Source organism: Gossypium arboreum, chromosome 4, assembly GCF_025698485.1.
Source record: "Gossypium arboreum isolate Shixiya-1 chromosome 4, ASM2569848v2, whole genome shotgun sequence".
NCBI lineage: Eukaryota > Viridiplantae > Streptophyta > Magnoliopsida > Malvales > Malvaceae > Gossypium > Gossypium arboreum.
In genome coordinates this window covers 115,279,689-115,302,830 of record NC_069073.1, presented here as the reverse complement: position 1 = coordinate 115,302,830, position 23,142 = coordinate 115,279,689, and the positions used below count along the sequence as shown (strand labels likewise).

Here is a 23,142-nt window from a genome sequence, read left to right as displayed (position 1 = left end):
TAAAACGTCGACCCTTTTCAAAATGGTTTCGACAAATTATACATACATTTTCTCATAAAATTTCAATTTCATGCAATTATCAATCAACAACATTCATATCATCCCTAATACGAGCCTACGAGCTCAAAACATACATTCGAGGTGATTCGGGACTAAACCGATAACTTAAGAAACTTTTAGAACACTAAGAAAATTTTGCCAAAAATAGGGTACACACGCCCGTGTGGACATGCCGTGTGAGACAAAGACACGCTCATGTCACAGGCCGTGTGGACATTCGAAATGGAATCACATGGCTGTGACCTAACTCGTGTCCGACCCCATGTAACTCTCTGACTTGGGTCACACGGCTAACACACAAACCCGTGTGCCCTAAAAATGGCTACACACGCCTGTGTGTCAGGCCGTGCCAATCCTGTAAGGTATACTGACTTAGGCCACAGCCAATCACATGCTCTTGGGCTAGGCCATGTGGAACATGCTGACTTAATTTTTAATACAACACTAGGGGACACACGGCCGTGTAATAATACCGTGTGTCACACACGGCTGAGACACACGCCCGTGTGGACAAAAATAAGGTATTTACCAAGCCATTTTGCCACCCAAACTTGTGCACACCTACATCAATCCAAATGGCACAAAACATAGCACAACTAGCCATTTAAAACAACTCCAATCAAACTCAATTCATACCATTCAATGCCAACCAATACATAACACAACAATGACATAATATACCATTCAATTCCATATCAAATCTCCTAATTTCAAACATCTATATGAACACTTTCAAATTTTGCATCATCTAAATCTCACAACATGCCAAATTAAATTCTCAACCATTTAGTACCCTTAATTGCCAAATATTAACAAGCATAACATATTCATATTTAATCACATAACCAAGCCAAATGCACATTGATAAATACATAACCACATCAACCAAAATAAGACAACTCTCATGGCTATACACAAATCAAAATATTTAACATATACAAGCTATTTCAAATGATCAAAATCCTTATCAACTCATAACCAAAATAACCATAAATCCTATATATGCCATATAACCAAAACATAAGCTCAAAATTACCAAAGTGATAGTAGGATAGTGTGACGAAGTCTCCGACGATCCCCGAATCCGAGCTAGCTTTGAAATCACTATAAAATACGGTAAAATAAACAGAGTAGCTTTATAGCTTAGTAAGCTCGTATGAAATAAACTCAATTTGATTATAAATATATAATTCAAATATATCAACATGTAAATTATATTAACTAACAAACCTTTCTTATATTCAATCATAAGATTATATGTGTCCTTCACAAATTTCTTCGATTTAAAGCTTATACAGTTCATGTACATACTTGTACCATCGCGTATCAATCTCATACACAACCACGTCATTCATTTACCCATTGAACCATTCGAAATACTATCAGATACTTGGGAAACTCTCACCCTAAGTGCCACATATTTAGCTGAAGTTATCCCAATCTCATATCACACATATATTGTTCACACTAGAGCTATCAATGTGCCTGCTCACACAAGCTGTCATTCAAGACGTAGCTACACGGTGCTGCTCACACAAGCTGTCAAGTAACCGCAAAAAATATCGGTATACTTAGCCACTGGTAGGACGTATAGGACCAGCACCCGGATCACAATATCACAATAACCCTTAATTTATTCCTAAGGTTCAATCGGGATTTTTACGTTTGTCGAATCATTTTCGAACGTGTTTGTAGTCTCATATTCATAGTTTATACAATATCAAAGCATTTAAAATACGTTTATATCAAAACTTATTACATATGAACTTATCTCGTTTCACAAAAATGATGAAATAGGTCGATTAGTCGAGTACTTTGTTTTTACCTCGATCTAGATCCGAATTTCTCTTTTCTTGATCTATATGTTATCAAATTTAGCTTGTTTAATAATCTTTCTATTCAATTTAATCCAAAACACTCTTTAAAGTACATTTACACTTTTTCCCCAAGTATTTCACCACATTTACATTTTAGTCTTTATTTCATAAAATCACAAATTCATACAATTTAATACCAACCCATGCTAGCCGAATTTTATTAGTACACATATCAGCCCATATTTTTCATTTATTTCACATTTTAACCAAAAATTTTCCACATTTCACAATTTAATCCCTAATTTGCATTTTCACTAAAACTCACTTAACAAAACTTGTATAACTATCATCAAATATTCATAATCTATCATCAAATATCAAAACTCATAGATTTATAAATGGCAACATCCTAAATCTTTAAAAGTGCAAAATAGTCCCTGTGCTAGGTAGACCTAGCTGCAGCGATCTCAAAAACATAGAAAACATTAAAAACGAGACAAAAACGGACTTGCAATTGAGCTAATGAAGGTGTTGAATGCTTAAAGGCCTAAAATGGTGTTCTCCCTTCTAATTTTCGACTAGAGAAGATGATAACTAATAAAATATGGTTTTGATTTTATTTATTTTACCTTAATTAACCAAATTACCTATTTAACCTTATTCATTAATCTTTAAAACTATTAAAAAGAAGTCCATCTTCGTCCACTCATACTATTAATGGTCTAATTACAACATAAGGACTTCCACTTTAAGGTTCCATAGCTATTAGACACTTTTAGCTAATAGAACACAAGTTTTTCACTTTACGCGATTTAGTCCATTTTATCAAATTGACCACTTAAACAATAAAATTTTTGAACGAAACTTTCACACAATCATATTATCAAGATGTAGACCTTAATTTAATAATAAAATAAATATTTTGACCTCGAATTTGTGATTCTGAAAATACTGTTCCGATTTGACTTAAAACGGGCCGTTACACAACCCGTCTTGGGGTAAAGACTTCTTCCGCTTACATTTTCTTCCACTTAACTCTTGTACATAGGGAATGAGATTTTATTTTTTTGATTAATTTACTGCGAATTTACAACTTGCTTTCTTTCACTCATATATAACTATCTAATTTAGTTTATCAACTCAACTTATTTTCTAAAACGAAAGGAATAAGTAAAATAAAAGTTTCTATTTCAACGAGTGGCACGTAGAGATATTGATAAAACACATAGAGTTAATGGTATTTCATAACTAATCGATTGAGCAGCAACTCGCAGACCACCTAAAAAGGAATATTTATTATTTGATAGGAGAAATTAGAGCTTTTTGAAGGGGGTTGTGAATTCTTTTTGTTTAATTATTCAATTATTTGATTTATTTAATTATATATTTTAGTTGCATCCTTTATTTTGTAAATTTTTGGTTTTGACTTGAATTTATTTACGTTTCATGTTGTGACAAAATCTATTTTTTTTTTTATCATCTAGAGCCCTATGTCAAATCCATGACTTGGATAAATTTATGATCCTATTCTACACTCATCTGTATGACTATTTCAATCAAAGTATGTTTAAATTGGCATGATTAATTTTTTGGCCCTCTAACTTCACAAAAAACAAAAGTCATTTTAGTTATTTTTTATTTTTTTCTCTTTTGGTCATTAAACTTGTGTTTTTTGTCAAATAATCCTACAATTGATAGAAAAGTTAATGTTTGTTAACTTTATTGATGTGACATACACATGGATTACTATCATGCTAATATTTAATTAATTTTAAAAATTAAAACATATTAATTTTTATAATTTTATAATTTTTAATTATTTTAATTTTAAAATATTAAATATTTTTAAAAATTTTAAAATTAATTAAATATTGACATGTCGTTTGTGTATAAATTGTTTTATATGTTTAAGGGTATATGTTAAACCTAAAAAAAATATGATCTAATTATCAACAGATTAGCAAACCATACTTTATAAATTCGCGAGAATTGTTCTCTAGAAGGAGAGCGAGAACAAGAACTTTACCAATCCCTAAAAATATTGATGAGATATATTTATCTTGAACAAATAAAATTTAAGAAAAGACTAACATAAAAAGGAAAGTCAATAACAGATACAGATTCTAGAACAAACAGAAAACGGTCATCTTTTTTCTCACTCAGCAACAACGACAGGGCTCTGAAACTTCGGCAACTTCTCTTTTTTTCCTTTGCAGTCCAAAAAATGGCTCCTCCAACAGCTACTCTCTCTGCCCCAAGCTACCCCAAACTCGCCCCTGTCCCCCCTCGTTGGTAAACTCTTTTTCATCTTCATTCAAATTTAATTTACTGGGTCTTTTTTTTTAATTAATGGGCTGTGATTCTGTGAAGTTTCTGAATTTTAAGTTGATAAAAAATTTTGGTGATTTTTACAATATGGTGTATATGTTTGGTTCGGGTTTAGACTTTTTAAGGTTTTCGTCCATCTTAGGTTATGCCTTTTGTTTCTTCTTGGCTCTTTTTATCTTTCATTTTTGTGATTTAGGCATTTGAATGAATATGTTCCATAGTTAAATGTGAAACTTTTAGTTTGCTATATTCTTGTTAATGGGAATTTACTGCTAAATTTGTTGGAAACCCTTTGGTTGTTTAATTGGTCAGGGCATTCATACATGCTTGTTTCTTGTATGCTTCTGGTCCTGCTTGATAACATGTTTGTACTCACCAGGCCTAAAGTTTCTATTTCAAAACGACACAACCCGAGATATAAGTCCTCGGTTGTTGCATTAAGCTCAAGTTTGCAGGCGAATCCTATGTTGTCAAGCAACTGTGGTTCACAGGGTTTCTTGTCTTCTACAGGTACTCTATTTTGTATTGCCTTAGAATATATGAGATTTATAGTCCAAATTATGTATATTTTGATAGTTCATAGTCCGTTCGCAGGCCCACGGTGTCAGGCACTTTCGGCCTTATCATCACCATTTTTAGGCGAAGATGACGATGACTTGTGGCGTAAAACGAATGTTTTACCTCGACGGTCGAGATCTCCCTCTTTTCCAAGAGCATGTAAGGATGACATATCCAAAATTCGCAACCCTGAAAAAACCGAGAAGCCTGAATGGTGGCTGAGGACTTTAGCCTGCGGTCCATATCTACTAGCTTTGCATATTTCCGATGCCGGATATTTTCTTCATCCCTTCCTAGAACATTACGAAATGTTCGGAAACTTGATTTATTTCGTCCCGGGAGCCATAAACAGATTACCTCCATGGTTCTCAAGGATATATTGCTACTTTGGATATGCTGGAATTGTGAAGAACAAAGCTTTGTCTCGCTACATTAGGATCCATCTCATGATGGGCATGTTACTGGAAACCGCTTTCAAGTTAATATGGTATACGGGCAACTTTCTCCCGCTCACACTCTTTAACGGCAATTTCGTGATGCACTTTTGGGCCGGCATTGGAATCGGCTACATCTTCGTGTTGTTGGAATGTGTTAGGTGTGCTCTTGCTGGCAAGTATGCTCACATCCCTGTTATAAGTAATGCTGCATATATACATACTCGGTTCAATGTAGGAGGTTTTCAGAGACCATCCTAGGAGATCTTTAATGGAGTTGGTTTTCAAAGGACAAAAGCAATTGCTTAGGGCCTATTTGAGGAGTTGTAGAGTTCTTAAGAAGATTAAAATATAGGGGATTTGATTCTATACTATTATTTCTATTTTTTTGTTAAAATGTTGCATCAAAATAAATTTTCGGAGAGGAACTAAAAAATAGGAGTATAATGCATTTTTGTAAACTTAAACTTACGTTTTTTTGTATTAGTAATATTGTCTATGCTAATTGAGTTAAGACTCAATCAGCAAAGAAAAATTTTTAATGTTATTTTTAAAATTGCTTGTATTTTTCTTTTTATACTGATAATTGAATAATAATTATCCATATAGGTGATAATAAACTGTTGATAAACATGAAAGAATAGGTGATATGCATATCATCATTGAATGATTGCAAAGCATTATTGAGGGGTGGGCCTTGGCTTGTTCCCTAATTCAACATTGCCTGACCACTAGTTTTATTGCATTTGGATTTTGGAACCTACCCATGTCCTTTATGTTTTTGAATAACACCCTTTTTTAAGTTTTTTTTATTTCATCATCTTATGAGCATAGATAACAAAACAATTATCCTAATTATCAATTTCTTTTCTTCTCTCGGCCAACTTCATCTCTTTTACGGAAAGATATATAACTAATGAATTTATTTTAAATATCATTATGAAGACAATTAAGAGAACCAAATAATTATCTTAATTACTACCTTTCTTTCTTCTTTCAGCTAAATTCATCTCTTTTATGAAAAGACATATAACCTATGAACGTCTCCTTTAAATATCTTTTTGAAGATAATAAAAAGCACAAGACAATTATCCTATTTACTAATTTCTTTTTTACTTTTAACGAAATATCTCTTATGATTCTCAACCTATCAAGAGAACCATTTCTCATTATAAATAAAAGTTTTATAATTATTAAAAGCGATAATAACAACTTATCACTATTCATTTTAAAACGAAAACATATAACTATATATTTTTAAAACTTTTATTTCTACTTTTGTTAAAAAATCCATAGTTTCTTAATTAATAACCATAGAAATAATCATCCTTTTTTATGCATTTAGTGCAAGTCTACCAATTTTTTAAGAAATGTATGTAAAACAATCAAATAAATCAGATTGAGAGAGCACTAATGCCCAAATTTAGCAATGGCATTCACTTTATTACACGACACAACACAAAAAAAAGTCTTTTAACATCAACACCACCACCACCACCAATTGCTAAATACGATCCCATCCTTCACTGCCCAACAACAACAAAAAGGGAACTCTTCGCTTCACTTAAATCCACGTAAAAGGAAAAACCCACAGCTCTTCCCCTTTCCCTTTCATTTCCTATTTTTATTTGTTAATTTCTTTTAGTTAATACGATCCGTTAACCTTAGTTAGATCTAAAGCTAATTTGTAGGGGAACTAGTGTTAATTGTCCCAGGAGAACCATACGGGAGCTGTGGAGGTTTTGAAAGATGAGGCGGAGAGGACTAGATTTTAGGAGACCAGTGAGGAAGAGATTTCCCAATGTGGTGTGGTGGACAGTGTGCGGGATTTTGGTTTTGGTTCTCATCGTGGTTTTGAGCAGAGGGGGTCAGACTGAATCAAAACCCACTATTTCTAGGGTAAATCTACCCTTCCTTTTCTTTCTTTCATTTCTTTTCACTACATATCAAGATCGAAAATTTCTCATCTGTTTTTCTTTTTCTTGTAATTTCTGGACATATTTGAACAAATTTCTACTTTGGATTATGGCTAAATTAATTGATTGAGGTGAATTTAGGAAATGAATTTGCTTGATCTGTTTTTGTTGTTTGCTTCTAAGATCTGGGGTATGTCTCAACTTTCAGAGATTTATATACTAACTGTTTGATGTATAGTTCTGTTTTGTTGGGACATTTTTTGTCTGAAAGAGTTTTGTTATTAGTTTGTTCTTTGTTTGGGATTTTGTTTAAGCTAAAATGTCGTTTTCTTTGATATCTAAAATGGTTTTGATAATGCTGATGTTAGTTCTAGCCAAAAAGGAAAAAAAAAAAAAACGGTTTGTTTGGCATGCCAATTGTCATTTATTTGCTATAACAGATCATTTTGAACTGTTTAAGACAAACTCTAGGAAGTGCAAACCTGAATCGAAGAAAGTTTGCTGCAACTTTGGTCCCTCTGTAAGGACTGAGTAATCGAGTCTGTAAGGAAGTTGGAAGACAACTTCGGACTCAAAAGAAGTTGATATGTATTGTAGGGTTGATCTTATGATGTGGTGATATATGCTTATTTGTTCTTGGAAATATGCCTTGAGCAGTGAATGAGTGATGGTCAGATATCATTTTCTTTTCAACAATAGCTTGGAGATTTTTATCACCTCATCTCTGCGGTGATGTATGGCTTGTTTCATACATGTTAATTATATGCGGTAAATCATTTCTATAGCGGCTAAGTCAACATATTAAGATCGTACTTCTGTAGCAAAAAAGTATTATTCTTTAGTCCCCTTGAACATTAATGGCTTTATGTATCTTTTGAAGCCATAGGATAGTAAGAGGTGTTTAAGAACTGTACATCGTTACTTTTAGGGGAATGAATTGATCTTTAATTAGAGAAGGAGAAAAGTTGGATAACCAAAAGCAATGCTATGCTTTCTGCCATGGTACCATTTGCTTTGTGGGATAGGCCATCGGGATATAGAAGTAGAGAGGAAATGCTTATGAGCCTTGGAATGTATTTACTTTCAAGAAGTATGGTTTTTTATGGAAGTAAAACTCTGGAATCCATGTTGATTTAAAGCAACAATTTAAAGGTAGTTTTGATCCCGTAGAAAAGTAAGTGTTACTGCTTATCATGCAATGACAATGTTTTTGAGGATAGGCCATTCTAGATGAGATAGTTTAATGCTGGATATGTCAAGGTGCATAATGATGCTAAAATTTTTTATTTATAATAATATTTATGCTCTTGCCAACTCCCTTCCAAGTGATGGACCTATATAAACCATGTTTCGTTTATCTGCTATTGTTAAACTCAATTTCAGCTGATAAATTCTGAATCATAGATGGATTATACCATAAGCACCTAGTATCCAAGGTGCTCTTGCACCTTTGTCTACTGTTGTAAACTGATGTTTCAAGGGATCTCAGCTTTGCATTGCATTTGGTAATTCCTTTGATTTTTTAGTGGAAAACATCAAAATCATTTGTTTGTTCTATCTCTTCTTCTTCTTGTTGCCACCTAGTAAATATAAGCTCTTCTTGTTCAATGGTATCTGTTCTTTTCTTTTCTGCACATGTGTTGATACTTAAAACTTACCAGAAGAAATTAAGAAAATGGTTTTTAAACCACGGAATGGTTGGAGTACTTTGTCTAACATTCTGAACGGACATTTATTGTCTCAAATCTTAAGACTAGATAAGATTGTTAGGATGCTTCTGTTCTCTAGTGGCACTACTACTTCCATTCATAGTTATATGGCTTATTATGAGTAAAACTTTTATCTATGTTAAATTCTCAAATTATGTGTTTGTGTTGCATATTTGCAGAAACCTTATCGGCGTGACAGAATTATGGAAGGCGTAACCGTCACTGATGAAATGTTGAGCTCCAACTCTGTCACCAGACAACTTACTGATCAAATTTCTCTTGCAAAGGCGTTTGTTGTGATAGCAAAAGAAAGCAACAATCTCCAATTTGCTTGGGAACTAAGTGCTCAAATCCGTAACTCACAGGCTCTTCTGTCAAATGCTGCAACTAGGCGAACTCCATTGACAGTTGGAGAATCAGAGACCGCAATTCGTGATATGGCACTTTTGCTCTACCAAGCTCAGCAGCTCCATTATGACAGTGCTACAATGCTCATGAGATTGAGAGCTAAAATCCAAACTCTTGAAGAACAGATGAGTTCAGCGAATGAGAAAAGCTCAAAGTACGGACAAATAGCTGCTGAAGAAGTCCCCAAAAGTCTATATTGTCTTGGTGTTAGGTTGACAACTGAATGGTTTGGAAACCCTAATTTACAGAAGAAACACAGGGAAAGAAAGCAAATGGATGCGAAACTTAAAGACAACAGTATGTATCATTTCTGTATCTTCTCTGATAACATCCTTGCAAGTTCCGTCGTGGTTAACTCGACAGCTTTAAATTCCAAAAATCCAGATAAGATTGTCTTTCATCTTGTAACTGATGAAATAAACTATGCTGCGATGAAGGCTTGGTTCACCGTGAACAGTTTTCGGGGAGTGGCTGTTGAGGTTCAGAAATTTGAGGACTTCAAGTGGTTGAATGCTTCTTATGTTCCGGTTCTTAAGCAGCTGCAAGATTCCGAGACTCAGAGTTACTATTTTTCTGGCCATAATGATGATGGCCGGACCCCAATCAAGTTCAGAAATCCCAAGTACCTGTCGATGCTTAATCATTTGAGGTTTTATATCCCTGAAGTTTATCCTGCATTAAAGAAGGTGGTATTTCTTGATGATGACATCGTGGTTCAGAAGGATCTGTCTGGTCTATTCTCCATTGATTTGAATGGAAATGTTAATGGAGCGGTTGAGACATGCATGGAGACATTTCACCGATATCACAAGTACCTAAATTACTCTCACCCTCTTATAAGATCACATTTTGACCCTGATGCATGTGGGTGGGCATTTGGGATGAATGTTTTCGATTTAGTCGCATGGAGGAAGAGGAACGTGACTGGCATCTATCACTATTGGCAAGAACGGAATGTGGACCGGACATTGTGGAAACTTGGGACACTGCCACCTGGACTGCTGACATTCTATGGATTAACAGAGGCATTGGATCCCTCATGGCATGTACTGGGGCTAGGCTATACAAATGTTGATTCCCAGTTAATAGAGAAAGGAGCTGTTCTACACTTCAATGGGAATTCAAAGCCGTGGTTGAAAATCGGGATAGAGAAATACAAGCCACTGTGGGAGAAATACGTCGATTACTCTCACCCTCTCTTGCAACAATGCAATTTTCATTGATACAACCGCCAACGGGAATCTGTAGTCTTTCCACACCATATTAGAAGCTTGAAGGTTAAGTAATGCTTGTATAATTTTAAAGAAGTCAAGCATGGCTGCCGCTGCTGGTTGTAACATGGTATTTATAATTCATCCCAACTTTAGTAGTTTGTTTTTAGTATAGACTCTTCATTCATATAAAAAATTATTTAAACAATTTTGATATACTATCATTTAGGTCAAGCTGTAAACTTATACAGTCGTAATCCGCATTAAATCAACCTTTCTTTTCCATTTGTGAGACCTCTGATCTAATGCATCCAGTGTAATGTTGATATCAGTTTGATCTATAGGATGGCTTTTGTTTGTTATTATCATTATTACTGCATTTTACTTGGGAGGAATGGATTCTTTTGGTTAAGGTTTATTTTCTTACGTGAACAGTTGAGTTTTTTTCATGAATAAAATTTTAAGGTTCGTTTATTGAACGAATTGAACATGAACAAAGATTGTTTAATTCATTTATGTTCATGAACAAACTTGTTTATGTTCACTTTGAGATTTGTTTATTTTATTAATATTTTTTTATTGTTTGTGTGCTTATATTATTTATATTTATATTTGAAAATTAAGATATATGTTTATTTATTATTTTTTGCATTTTTTCATAAATATTATTTGTGAAAATGTTTGTTTAACTTAAATCAATAGACTCAAATATACATAGATTTGAAAATTATTAACAAACATAAATTGAATACAAACAAATTTAAAATATATGAACAGAGATTTATTTACTCAAAATTTATTCATTTACTGACTTTAATTTCCGGTCGCAGCCTTATGACCTTATGTTAACTAATAAAATTTTGTATTCCTAACATCAAAGTCGTTGTAGTATAGTGGTAAGTATTCCCGCCTGTCACGCGGGTGACCCGGGTTCGATCCCCGGCAACGGCGAGCCTGTTTTATACATTTTTTTTATTTTCCTTTCTCGCCATTTTATGCACTTTGCTCTGCTTTATGTCAGATTTAGCTTGAATGAATCATTTTTATCTAATCCAAAAATGAACAAAGAAACAAGAGAATCCTTGTACAACACCACCACCACAAAATAGGATATGGCAGATTAGCATAAATAAGCAGTACAGGGCAGAAAGCGTACTCAAAACACATTCTTTCAAAAACTCCAAATCAGCATACAAAGCGATGAACAATGTCGCTTTCCATTCACATCCGGTACTTGTATTGAGCTCTGATTTACAATACAATCCATTTAGAATTTTAATAGAAGTCAAAGCTTTTTTAACATTGTTTCTTTTTTACTCATAAAATTCAAACTCAATGGTAGATATCAAATTTTTATCATTTAATTCAATCCTATGTCCTCTTATATTAACATCAATATCTATACCAATCAAACTAAGATATAATCGACTATCCAGTTTATCTAATATAATATGAGTACATAAATTATCATATTTAATACGCATAAAGTAGTATTAAAGTAGTAATCGACGTATCTTCAAAATCTGGTTAACACTAACTTCCCTTGTATAATTTCTATTTTACCCTTTTATATATAATTAGATTATATGACACTTATAATGTGAACAAAGAAAATTTTACGTAAAAATTATTGAAAAATAAATCATAAGTGAAATGGTAAAGTGCTCGTGTATAAATTATTTGTTTTATTTTTTAAGTAATGATTTTTAATTTTTTATTTAAAACTTCATATAAAATAATAAAAGATAAAATGCCATTTTAATGATATTTATTACTTTTTCAAAAGATGATTTTTAAGGTTCATTTATTAAATGAAGTCAAGATGAACAAAATTATTTAGTTTATTTATGTTTATAAACAAATTTATTTTAGAATGCGTTTAATGTTTGATTATTATATAGGGTAAATTACACTAACAATTACTCAATTTTGGGGTGGCTGACAAAACAGTCACTCAAGTTTCAATTCAGTCACTTAACTTTCAAAAAATAACAAAATAGTTACCACTAACCCTTTTCCGTTACAGACGTAACAAGCTACGTTTTCTGTAACAAACTTAATGGAACTGTCATTTTCCATCCCCTATCATTGCTCTCCCATCCCTCTCCCTCTTCCCCACCATTGTTAAATCTTCCCTTCATATTCTTATCTTTTACTTTCAGAGCCCTTAATAGAGTTACTTTGAAGATGTTGATATTCAAATTCAATGCCATTAAGAGCAACACCCTCTCTCAACTTCATAAGGTAATTATTAACATCTCTTCTCAATCCCTTTTGTTTGAGGCCTGGGTTATCCCTATCTCTGTTTTTTGAGGCTATGAGAGGTTTACTGTTCCATTGGCATTCGCTAGGTTTAATCAGCGTATTAGGTGAATGAGTCAATGGCTGAAGCCCTTGTTTTGGGGTTTAATTTTCTGTGTTTTTGTATGATGGAGCTTCTGTTACCTTTTCACTTGTTATTTTAGGGCCTTTCTTCCTTCCTTTGGGTATGGCCTTGCCTGAACAGAAAAAAAAAAATCTATTATCACTCTGTTTCATATCTAGGAACCCTTTTTTTTTTTTTTTTCCTTCATTTGTTTTCCCATAAACATGTTGAGAAATCTGACGTTGATGACGAGGCTCAACTTAAAGAAGTCTGAAATCACCCTCGTCATCACTTGCGCCTTCCCAGATTTCGTCCGACTTTGGTGTTTACTTTATTTATTTCTAGATTTTTGCAGTCTGGACTTGCTTTGCCCAAAAAATTGAAGGGTGACAAATTCACCAAAGCAATACTGGCTTTTGCCTTGCCCTGCTTGTTGCTGATGATTCAACCAGTACAAGGGGCTGCCAAAACCCCAACATTACAGTATGGAACATTTGAGAGGAGCAATAATGCTCTTTCGACACACTCTCCACCTGTTAATGACCCGACAAAGGGTTGCAATGTTGAAAACGGTTGTCGACAGTTTACTCTGAGTCTTGAAAACCGCCGGTGGGTGAAATGAAAATCCATATTAATGTTCATTAATTTTCACTTCAATATTGTTCCCCTGATGTTGAAAGTATTGATACAGAGGAACTCCAGTTGAAGCTGTTGCCAATGTTACGATGGCAGAAGGAACTTTGAACCACAGAGAGCTAGGTACCGAGGCCATAGCTGCTGGGATTGCCACTTGGTTCTCGAACAAGACTGAGTCCAATAGCAATACATATGGTGGTGGGGAAGAGGGAGAGGGATGGGAAAGCAGTGATAGGAGGATGAAAAATGGTAGCTCCATTAAGTTTGTAACAGAAAACAGTAGCTATGTTACGTCTGTAACGGAAAAGGGTTATTGGTGATTGTTTTGTTATTTTTCGAAAGTTGAGTAACTGAATTGAAACCTGAGTAACTATTTTGTCAGGTACCAAAAAATTGAGTGACTGTTGGTGTAATTTACCCCATTTTATATTAATAAATGAGAAATTATTTGGTATATTAATACTGAAGTTTTTAAACCCTATAATCAGGGTTAAGAAATTGACAAATGTCTTACAATGGTATAATAAAATGTTTAAAAAATAAATACTTAAAAAAAGAGACACTTATCAAATTTTTAAGGTCGTCTATGAAATAAAAAAGTACATGATCAGTGTACTAAATACTAACCCTAATTTTTTTATGATTTATAAACATTATTTGTGAACATATTTATTTATTTAAATCAACTAATACAAATGTACATACTTTTAAATAAATAAATACAAACACAATTTTAAAATTATTAAAGAACATAAACCCAATAAAATTAAAAAATAAATAGATACCCTAAACCTATAGATTCATTCAAACTCAGTTCATCTTCCACCCTAATAAATTCAGAAGTTACATATATATGTCCATTGTCAAATGTATGATATTATTCATGATTTGAACTTTTAACATTCTAAATTGAAATATTTCAAGACTTGAACACTACAAGTTGTTGTAGTATAGTGGTGAGTATTTCCGCCTGTCACGTAGGCGACCCGGGCTCGATCCCCGGCAATTGCGATCTATCCTCTGATTTATGTTTTCTGACCTTCTAAAGTAATTTATAAGAAATACTAATGTCGAAATTATGGTATGGGAGCCGTTGTAGTATAGTGAGTATTTCCCGCCTGTCACGCGGGTGATCCGGGTTCGATCCCCGGCACCGGCGATCTATCCTCTGACTTATATTTTCTGACCTTCTAAAGTAATTTATAACAAATAATATAATTTTGGAACTATGACATCGACGTCGTTGTAGTATAGTGGTGAGTATTCCCGCCTGTCACGCGGGTGACCCGGGTTCGATCCCCGGCAACGGCGATCTATCCTCTGATTTATTTTTTCTGACCTTCTAAAGTAATTTATAACAAATAATGTAATTTCGGAATACAGACATCGAAGTCGTAGTAGTATAGTGGTGAGTATTCCCGCCTGTCAGGTGGGTGACCCGGCTTCGATCTCCGGCAACGGCGATCTATACTCTGATTTGTATTTTCTGACCTTCTAAAGTAGTTTATAACAAATAATATAATCTTGGAATTAAGACACCGAAGTCGTTGTAGTATAGTGGTGAGTATTCCCGCCTGTCACGCTTGTGACCCGGGTTCGATCCGCGGCAACGGTGATCTATCTTCTGATTTATTTTTTCTGACATAATTTATAACAAATAATGTAATTTCGGAATTATGACATCGAAGTCGTTGTAGTATAGCGGTGAGTATTCCCGCCTGTCACGCGGGTGACCCGGGTTCGATCCCCGGCAACGGCGATCTGATCTAAAGTAGTTTATAACTAATAATATAATTTCGGAATTACCATATCGAAGTCGTTGTAGTATGGTGGTGAGAAATCCCGCCTGTCACGGGTGCGGCCAGGGTTCGCTCCCATCCAACGACGTTTTGCGTCCTTTTTTGCCTCATCCTATGCACTTTGCTCCGTTTTATATCAGTTTTATCTACAGCAAAAACACCTCCTTTTTTTCAATAAATCATTTTTTATCTAATCCAAAATAAACAAAGAAACAAGAGAATCCTTGTACAACACCACCAAAAATAAGCAGTACAGGGCAGAAAGCATATGAAGACGTGATAGTAAATTCTTTCAAAGAGATGAACAATGTTTCCATTGATATTTTTAGTCATATTAACCTTTAACTAAATTTAAGATAGAACTAGATTAAACTCTGAGAAGAAGACAAAGCTCTTCTAACATTGTTTTTTTCTTTTTTTTTCTTTTTTTTTTTTTATAAAACTCAAACTCAATACCTTATTTAAGATATATTAAATTTCTTATTATTTGACTCAACATATAAGAGTTTATTTTGTTTTAAAAACTTAAAAATAATATTCTACTTTTTTATTTCCCTTGCCATCCAATTGGAACACGCAAATTATCTTATTTAATACAACATAAGGCAAGTGTTGGCTAATCATCACATTCATAAGTGATAATAGTCTCATGTTCAAGTTTCTAGTTAATCTCAAATTCCTTGTATAATCTTTATTTTACCCTTTTATATATATAAATTATGCCACGCTTATAACGTGGATGAAATAAAAACTTCAATTAAAAATATATTTATAAAAAAATATTTAATAGGTGAATTATAGGTGGAGAGACCAAATGTTTATTTATAAATTATTATGTGTAATTTTGTGTAATTATACAAATAAAATTTTAATTGTGATTCAAATGTATATATAAAATTTTAATTTAGATTCAATTGTATACATTTAAATAAATAAATACATTAATTTATATATAAAAAAAATATAATTATTTATATGTACAATATGTAAACTTCCAAAAGTCCGTTCTCACCTAAAGATATGAAAAAATCGGTTGGGTTCCCCTTGAGGCAACAATGCAACACCTACTTAGAAGAAAATTCAAACCACTGCTTTGCACATGGAGACAGTTGAAGTTATGTTGGAGCGCCTTGCAACTATCATCAACCAAAACACTTAAAAGGAGTACTGCCCACTTCTTTTCGCCACTATAACCCTGTAAATACCTCACAAGGAGAAAGTTTTAGTGGGAATAAAGGAATATTGGGAGCTCCACCACCCATGCGATTTGACCCATTGGAAGAAAAAATCTACAGAAGAATGCTTATAGCATAACGATATAGGCCATGCTACTATTGATTGCCTTTGCTTAAAGGACGCCATCAAGGAAGCCGTGGGGAAGGGATAACTTGAAGAATTTGTAGAAAGGACACCATACTCCCAACAGAGAAAGGCATGAGGAAGAGGACCTCAGTAGGCATTCTAAAAGTTTTAAAATTTTGGTGTTGAAAGGGCCCATAGATGTGCATAAACACATCTTTTTCCTATGGAGAGGATCTCCAAATGTTAGAAAATGAGAATCTTCGTCGGGAAGATAGGGCCCCAAAGGAAGCCAGCTAGTAGGATCGTATCATCAACTTTATAGAACTTTTAATCCACTAGTGAGATTGTATGTGCAACAATAGAAGGAATTATCATTCTCCATTCTTTAAAATTATAGTCCCTAAATATGCACAAGCATCACTCAAAGAAATTATTCTCGAAACTTTTAGTTTGATTCAGAAAAACCTAAAAGCTTTGCATTTTTCATGCACTTGTCATGAAATTAGACCTGTTTATAGGTCGAACTTTTTGCTTAGAGTTGAAGGCTAACTCGAAATTCGGGAGGGTTTGGATAAAAATGTTAAGCTTATTTAAAATATGATCCAGGCTCAATCCAATTTTTTGAAGTTTGTAACATTTTATATTATGTTATTTTTATATATTATGTAATTTTAAGACATAAAAAGTAAATCTATAGTAATATATAATACTATTATAATGAAAATATTAAAAAATAGATAAAAGGAAAAATGTTAAAGATAGTTATATACAAAATTTTAATAAATAAAAATATATTAAATTAAAATAATATAAATATATGCTATAATTTTTCTAAAAAAATAATATGGATAGGCTTAAAATAGACTTGGGTTAATCATATGTAAATATGAGAGTACTTAGAAAAATTTTAAGTCTATATTTCGCCAATATTCTTAGGCATAGAATATTCTTTTTTTATTTATAATTTAAAATCAAATTTAATTAAATTCGTTTTAGAAATATTTAAACCGAATCAAATTGAACACAATAAAAATTCAAACTAAATACCATAGTTTTAATCAATTTTGATTTTTTTATTTGGTCCTAATTTTAGATGATACTTCTAAACATAATACTTTTTCAACCCTTAAATTAGAAAAAAAAACCCGCACTTAAATATGTTTGAACCAATGCTTTTTTAATTGCTACAATAATAACGATACCAACTAAATCAATCCCGAGACGCTAAAACATCTCTTACTATTTAAGAAAATGAAGAAAATAAATTCTGATGTTAGAATACCATTCCACCGAGCTTGACAAAGATATGGTATGTTCAAACCGATTTTTGATGAAAAAGAAAATTATCCTTTAAAAAAAAAAGTTAACATTCAAATTAGGCTTAGGAATTTCTGTGAAGTTAAACGGAATTTTCTTTGAAGATGAATGCTTTGCTTTAGAAAGAGCATAAGATAATTAAATTCTCAAGGAAAGAAAAGAAGAGCTATAAAGAATAAAATCATTAAGCATATAACATATGGCAGTCCAGGCCTAGTTCATAGCTCACCGTATCTTTAAACACGCTTCAAACTAATATTTATTTACTTAAAACAAGTGTAAACTATTAAAATAGTTATTTTTATTTGTCTCGTGTTATATTTTAGTTATTTATATTTGAAATATTATGTTTTAGTTACTAACATTATCGTGTTATAATATTTTAGTCATTGAGCCATTAATTGCCATCAACGATGTAACGGTAAGTTGACATGGCACATTAAATCATCATTTCAAACGGAAATTTTAAGTTAAATTCTAAAATTGGTCTCTATATTCTTTTCATTTTGAGCAATTTTTAAATATTTTTATCTTTATTTTTTAATTTTCATTCTCTTCGCTTCTCCTTTTGTTTTTTTTAACATAGTTTTTCTATGTTTTTATTTGTTAAAACTAGTATACAAGCTTGACTCACTCGAAAAAATTAAATTATTCAAAGAAATAAAAGTACAGAACTAGTTTTAACAAATGAAAAATATAGAAAAACTATACATTAAAATAAATGGAGAAGGAAAGAAAATAGAGGAGAAGCAAAAGAGAATGAAAAATAAATAAAAAGGAAAAGTTAAAAGAACATAAAAGAAAAAATTAAATTGCTCAAAATAAAAAAATATAGAGACCGATTATATAAATTAACCTAAAATTTTATTTGAAATGATGATTTAACGTGTCACGTCAACTTACTATTATACCGTTAATAACAATTAACGATTCATTAACTAAAATGTTACATCCTAATAACATAAGTGACTAAAATGTAATCTGAAATAAAGAAAACTAACTATTTTAATCATTTACCCTTAAAAATTAAGTAGAATTTTCTTGTAATTAAGTTTGAATTTTAAATCATAAAACCAACAAATATATATATATATATATATAAACCCATGGTAGCCTCGAATATTATCCATATCTTCCACTTCCTACTTTGTCTGGGATTATTACAACAGTGACTATTACTCGGAGTTAGGTGAGTAAAAATATATTAATATATAGAGAAAGTATCAATGTCATTTAATAAAAAAAATTATATTCAATCCGACGGATGTTAATGATAAATAATTTGATACTCACTTTAAGTATAGAACAATTTTAAAATTTATGATTATCATTTATCCGTTAATGAACATATAGAATACAGAATGCTAATTGTTGAGTTCGTTCCAGTAAATTTTTTTTTTACTTAAATCCGTAATCTCCAATAATAATATTTGTTTAAAAGAAATTGGAAGAGTACGAACCGGAAGGCCTCGAGGATTCTATGTTGGTCCGAAAAGCAAAAGCCACTTTAACTCTTTCTTTAGGTTTTATTCCGCATAAATTCTATAGTCCCGTTAGGATGCTTCATTAGAAGGCACACCACAATCCTCCTTAACATCATATATATACACTAGAATTTCCCCATCCATCATTAACAACAACCCAAACCCAAAAGAAAAACAACCTTTTTTTCCTCACCTTTGTTACTTTCCTTTCATAAAAACAACCCTTTCAATGGACACCACTCAAAAGAATAAAGGGTTCTTCAAAAGCAAGCTGCTACCCAAGTCTTTCTCTCGACCCGTCGCCAAGCATGGTAGCGGAGGAAGCCGAAAGGTTTCGCCGTCGATGAACACCGCCCAGAACATGGCAAACTATTCGTCCACGGTGATTCCAATGGTAACGTCCAAGCAACCAACTGGTTACCAACAACACAAGGCGGTGCCTTACTTTAGGTCGCCTAGCTTTTACGACCACAACGGCTACGCAAATGAAACTTGGGGTCATGGAGACGAAAACGTGGATTCCATGGCTTCCACCTTTATTTCCAATGTCAAAGAACGTTTTAAGATTGATGGAGAACTGAGTCTCTGTCATGGCTGAGTTTCAACTAGTGCTTTCAGTAATTATATAATCTACTAGTTTTTAGCTACTGATTGATTATATATTATATATTATATATGTAAAACAGGGATTTATACTTCTAGTGATGCGTAATCATTTGGGTTAATTTTCATCCATCCTGAAGTATATTTCTTCTACATGTGTAGTTTATGAGTACTTATTATTACTATATGTAAAATACACCGCAATCTGAAAATAGTAAAATGATTGCTGATTATATGAAAATATAATTTCACGTTCTTATCACTTTTTAATGAGAAAATGATAAATTAGATTTTTACTCTTAATTTTAATATTTTAGTTAGATTTAAATTTTTTAAGAGGAAAAACTAAAATTAAGAGAAAATTTAATTTGTCATCCTCCGTTAGAAAGAGATAAAGATAATATGGAATTATAGTTTCATACAACTCTTTCTCGATTTTAATCCCGAATTATTACTGATCAACGTGTTAAAATTTAGCAAATTTATTTATTAATTTATATGATATATTACATACGTTGTAAGTACGAGGTAATGTTTTGGATGTCAGCTTCGAATATATTCTGTGGTGAAACACCTAAAGTAACCCATATTATGGAGGACCAAACAAGAAATGAGGAAACCTATGGATTCATTTATACTTGAAGATTCATGTTTATGGAAAAATATGATAAAAATAAAAATTAATAAAAGTTATCAAAATTATTAAATTTTAATAAATAAAATATAAGAAATATTTAATTTTATTAAAATTAGAAAAATTTATAAAATCTTTAAAAATTATAAAATTGTAAATTTTTATAAAAATCGTAAAAAAATTATAAAATATATAGAAATATAGAAATATATATATATACAATTTAATAAAGTTGTAAGAAAATGATAAAAAAATGTAAAGAATTATAAATTTCATAAAAGAATTATAAAATTATCATACCAAAAGATGCATTTTATAATTTTTCTATAACTTTTATTGTTTTTAATTTTTTATCATTTTCACCACATATCATGTTATGTTGCGACACGTGATGACTTTAACTGAAAAAAATAGAGATTGTTAACTTTAACCTTCAACGGTTAAAGTTAATGGTTAAAGGATTTTTTTGATACATTTTATGATTTTATAAAATTTTACAATTTTTATATTTTTTCTAATTTTTAGTAAATTTTAAATATTTTTATTAAAGTTTAATAATTTTTAATAATTTTTATTTTTTATAATTTTTTTGTCACATGTGACGTAGTGGTTGTGACAAAAGGTGGCTTTAATTGAAAAAAATTAGGGACAGTTAACTTCAACAGTTAACTATTAAATTTTATAGCCAAAGGGTCTTTTTGATGCATTTTATCAATTGAATGCAAAAAAAAAAAGCAAGGGCTTAATTGCTTGTTTTGAAAAAATTGAAGGTCTTTTTTATACATTTTGACAGTTCAAGTATCCAATTGAGTGCAAAAAAAAAGTAGGGGCTTAATTATTTTTCTTGAAAAAGTTTAAGGGCCATTTTTTTACATTCTGAAAGTTCAAGTATCGAATTGAGTGTAAAAAAAAAACAGAAACTTAATTTGCTTTTTTAAAAAAAGATTGATGATTTTTTACGCACTTAAACCTAAAAAAAAATTAACATTAGCACAAATTAAATAAAAAATATAAAAAATACAGATGAAAAAAAAAATAACTTGACGGAGTATCCAATATTGTAATTTAAGATTGAGTGTTTAGAGAAATGAATTATGATTTAATTTGTAGAGTTAAAAATTTAGGGTTTAGGATTTATAGATATAAGTTTTTAGTGCTTCGAGAAAGTACAATCCTTATTAAGGGTGTAAACATTAGAAAACCAATCTATTATATGCTCCACTGCTTGACGCCACCAAGGATGGAGATTTAGGGTTTAAAGAAATGGGTTATAGGTGGTATTGATCCACCTTGTCATCTATGTATTCAACATCTTGTGCTTATATTTGCCTTTTGTCGATGTGCCACTTATCTCCATGCTAATATTTGTTGTTTGGATCAATTGGTGTGTTGGGTAGGATGAATGAAAAAGGGAGTAGAAATTAGGGATAAGAGAAACAGGTTAAGTGGGAAGTCATATTTATATTTGCAATTGAGAGAAAACACGTGATATGGATCATCTTTATGTATTTCGGCACTTGATATAAATTTTCATGTAAGTTTGCGTCTGATTTAATTAAATGAAGTTGAATCATCAATAATTTTAGAAGTCAAAAAAAACATAGACGATGTGGAAATGCTTTAGGGTTTAGTGGAATGGATTTTTATTTTTTACACGTAATATTATGCTACTAACTAAAAAAGTTTTTGACTGTGTAATGTGATGTTAATTGTTAACCTTAAATAATATTTTTGAATTTGTTCTCTTATTTAAATGTGTTATTCCTAAATAATTTTTACACATTTTACGTATGTTTGACTAAATCATAAGCACTAGATCATAACTTATTTTCCTATTGACTCAAAATTAATTGAAGAAATCTAAAAAAAAAAAAAAACTTAATCCAGAATCAAAATGATTATTCTAAAAAAATTCAAGAAATTTTACACAAACAATGATTGTGGAGTTTAACAAGATATTTGCCCTATAAATATGCCCAAAGTCTCATTCACTTTCCAATCGCATTCAATGGTTATTGTTGCGAGATTATCTAATGATATGTAAGTGTACACAATCGTCAATAAGTAATAAAGTAGTGATTTAAGAGTATAGTCTCCATAAAGATTGTATATGTAAGGCAAATATTGTAAAATTATCAATCTGCAAGTTGATGATAGAAATAATTAAAAGTAAATTGAGTTAACTAATTAACCTAAATAAAATTACTAAGTATGCAAAACAAATAAATGTGTCAACACAAAATAATAAGCAACATATCACGAGATTTAATTACTATGACATAAAGGAGGTAGAATAATTACCTTCCCTTAACTTAGAATTATTAGAAACAATGCTAATGAATGTTACGGCAGACCCGTGACAATTTTGGTGGTTTACTAACCCAAAATTTATAAGTTATGAAATCCTACTTTTAACCTTTTAGTTTCTTTAGCATATTTCTAAGGAGTTATGTTGCTAAATACCATTACTAAATCAATCATTAAAAACTTAATCATGCACCATTCAAATAGTGTGTCCACTAATTACCATCTTGTTTAGATTAATAAATTAGTTCATATAC

General features: G+C 31.6%; 3 protein-coding genes and 3 non-coding genes across 8 annotated transcripts; all 6 read left to right on the top strand.

The window, feature by feature from the left end:
• The first annotated feature begins 3,885 nt into the window (after window positions 1-3,885).
• On the top strand, window positions 3,886-5,732 carry LOC108460019 (protein TIC 20-IV, chloroplastic-like). 2 transcript variants are annotated; one of them, XM_017759403.2, is made up of 3 exons: window positions 3,886-4,169; window positions 4,585-4,715; window positions 4,800-5,732. In XM_017759403.2, exons 1-3 carry the CDS (start codon window positions 4,102-4,104, stop codon window positions 5,456-5,458), a joined length of 858 nt encoding a protein of 285 aa, XP_017614892.1. In that variant the 5' UTR covers window positions 3,886-4,101; the 3' UTR covers window positions 5,459-5,732. The 2 variants fall into 2 exon arrangements, with proteins under 2 accessions (XP_017614892.1, XP_052882486.1); XM_053026526.1 differs by having other exon boundaries at window positions 4,585-5,732.
• Window positions 5,733-6,580: 848 nt separating this feature from the next.
• On the top strand, window positions 6,581-10,939 carry LOC108460947 (probable galacturonosyltransferase 10). The gene is made up of 2 exons (XM_017760666.2): window positions 6,581-7,096; window positions 9,002-10,939. The coding sequence occupies exons 1-2, from the start codon at window positions 6,947-6,949 to the stop codon at window positions 10,451-10,453; spliced, it is 1,602 nt and encodes a 533-aa protein (XP_017616155.1). The 5' UTR covers window positions 6,581-6,946; the 3' UTR covers window positions 10,454-10,939.
• A 381-nt stretch (window positions 10,940-11,320) lies between these two features.
• TRNAD-GUC (transfer RNA aspartic acid (anticodon GUC)) lies at window positions 11,321-11,392 on the top strand. Its single transcript has one exon. It is a non-coding gene; the product is annotated as a tRNA-Asp (tRNA).
• A 1,161-nt stretch (window positions 11,393-12,553) lies between these two features.
• LOC108459883 (uncharacterized) lies at window positions 12,554-13,902 on the top strand. 2 transcript variants are annotated; one of them, XM_017759282.2, is made up of 3 exons: window positions 12,554-12,685; window positions 13,162-13,415; window positions 13,498-13,902. In XM_017759282.2, the coding sequence occupies exons 1-3, from the start codon at window positions 12,629-12,631 to the stop codon at window positions 13,760-13,762; spliced, it is 576 nt and encodes a 191-aa protein (XP_017614771.1). In that variant the 5' UTR covers window positions 12,554-12,628; the 3' UTR covers window positions 13,763-13,902. The 2 variants fall into 2 exon arrangements, with proteins under 2 accessions (XP_017614771.1, XP_017614772.1); XM_017759283.2 differs by having other exon boundaries at window positions 13,152-13,415.
• Window positions 13,903-14,681: 779 nt separating this feature from the next.
• On the top strand, window positions 14,682-14,753 carry TRNAD-GUC (transfer RNA aspartic acid (anticodon GUC)). The gene has a single exon. It is a non-coding gene; the product is annotated as a tRNA-Asp (tRNA).
• Window positions 14,754-15,129: 376 nt separating this feature from the next.
• On the top strand, window positions 15,130-15,201 carry TRNAD-GUC (transfer RNA aspartic acid (anticodon GUC)). Its single transcript has one exon. It is a non-coding gene; the product is annotated as a tRNA-Asp (tRNA).
• The last annotated feature ends 7,941 nt before the right edge of the window (window positions 15,202-23,142 follow it).

What these genes read in the sequence shown, in the direction of transcription:
- LOC108460019 (XM_053026526.1), top strand. Translation starts at nt 4,102, where the DNA reads ATGGCTCCTCCAACAGCTACTCTCTCTGCCCCAAGCTACCCCAAACTC. An exon ending in GCCCCTGTCCCCCCTCGTTG is followed by an intron (nt 4,170 to 4,584) that starts GTAAACTCTTTT and finishes TGTACTCACCAG; the next exon opens with GCCTAAAGTTTCTATTTCAA.
- LOC108460947 (XM_017760666.2), top strand. Translation starts at nt 6,947, where the DNA reads ATGAGGCGGAGAGGACTAGATTTTAGGAGACCAGTGAGGAAGAGATTT. An exon ending in CAAAACCCACTATTTCTAGG is followed by an intron (nt 7,097 to 9,001) that starts GTAAATCTACCC and finishes GCATATTTGCAG; the next exon opens with AAACCTTATCGGCGTGACAG.
- LOC108459883 (XM_017759282.2), top strand. Translation starts at nt 12,629, where the DNA reads ATGTTGATATTCAAATTCAATGCCATTAAGAGCAACACCCTCTCTCAA. An exon ending in CCCTCTCTCAACTTCATAAG is followed by an intron (nt 12,686 to 13,161) that starts GTAATTATTAAC and finishes AGATTTTTGCAG; the next exon opens with TCTGGACTTGCTTTGCCCAA. An exon ending in CTGAGTCTTGAAAACCGCCG is followed by an intron (nt 13,416 to 13,497) that starts GTGGGTGAAATG and finishes GTATTGATACAG; the next exon opens with AGGAACTCCAGTTGAAGCTG.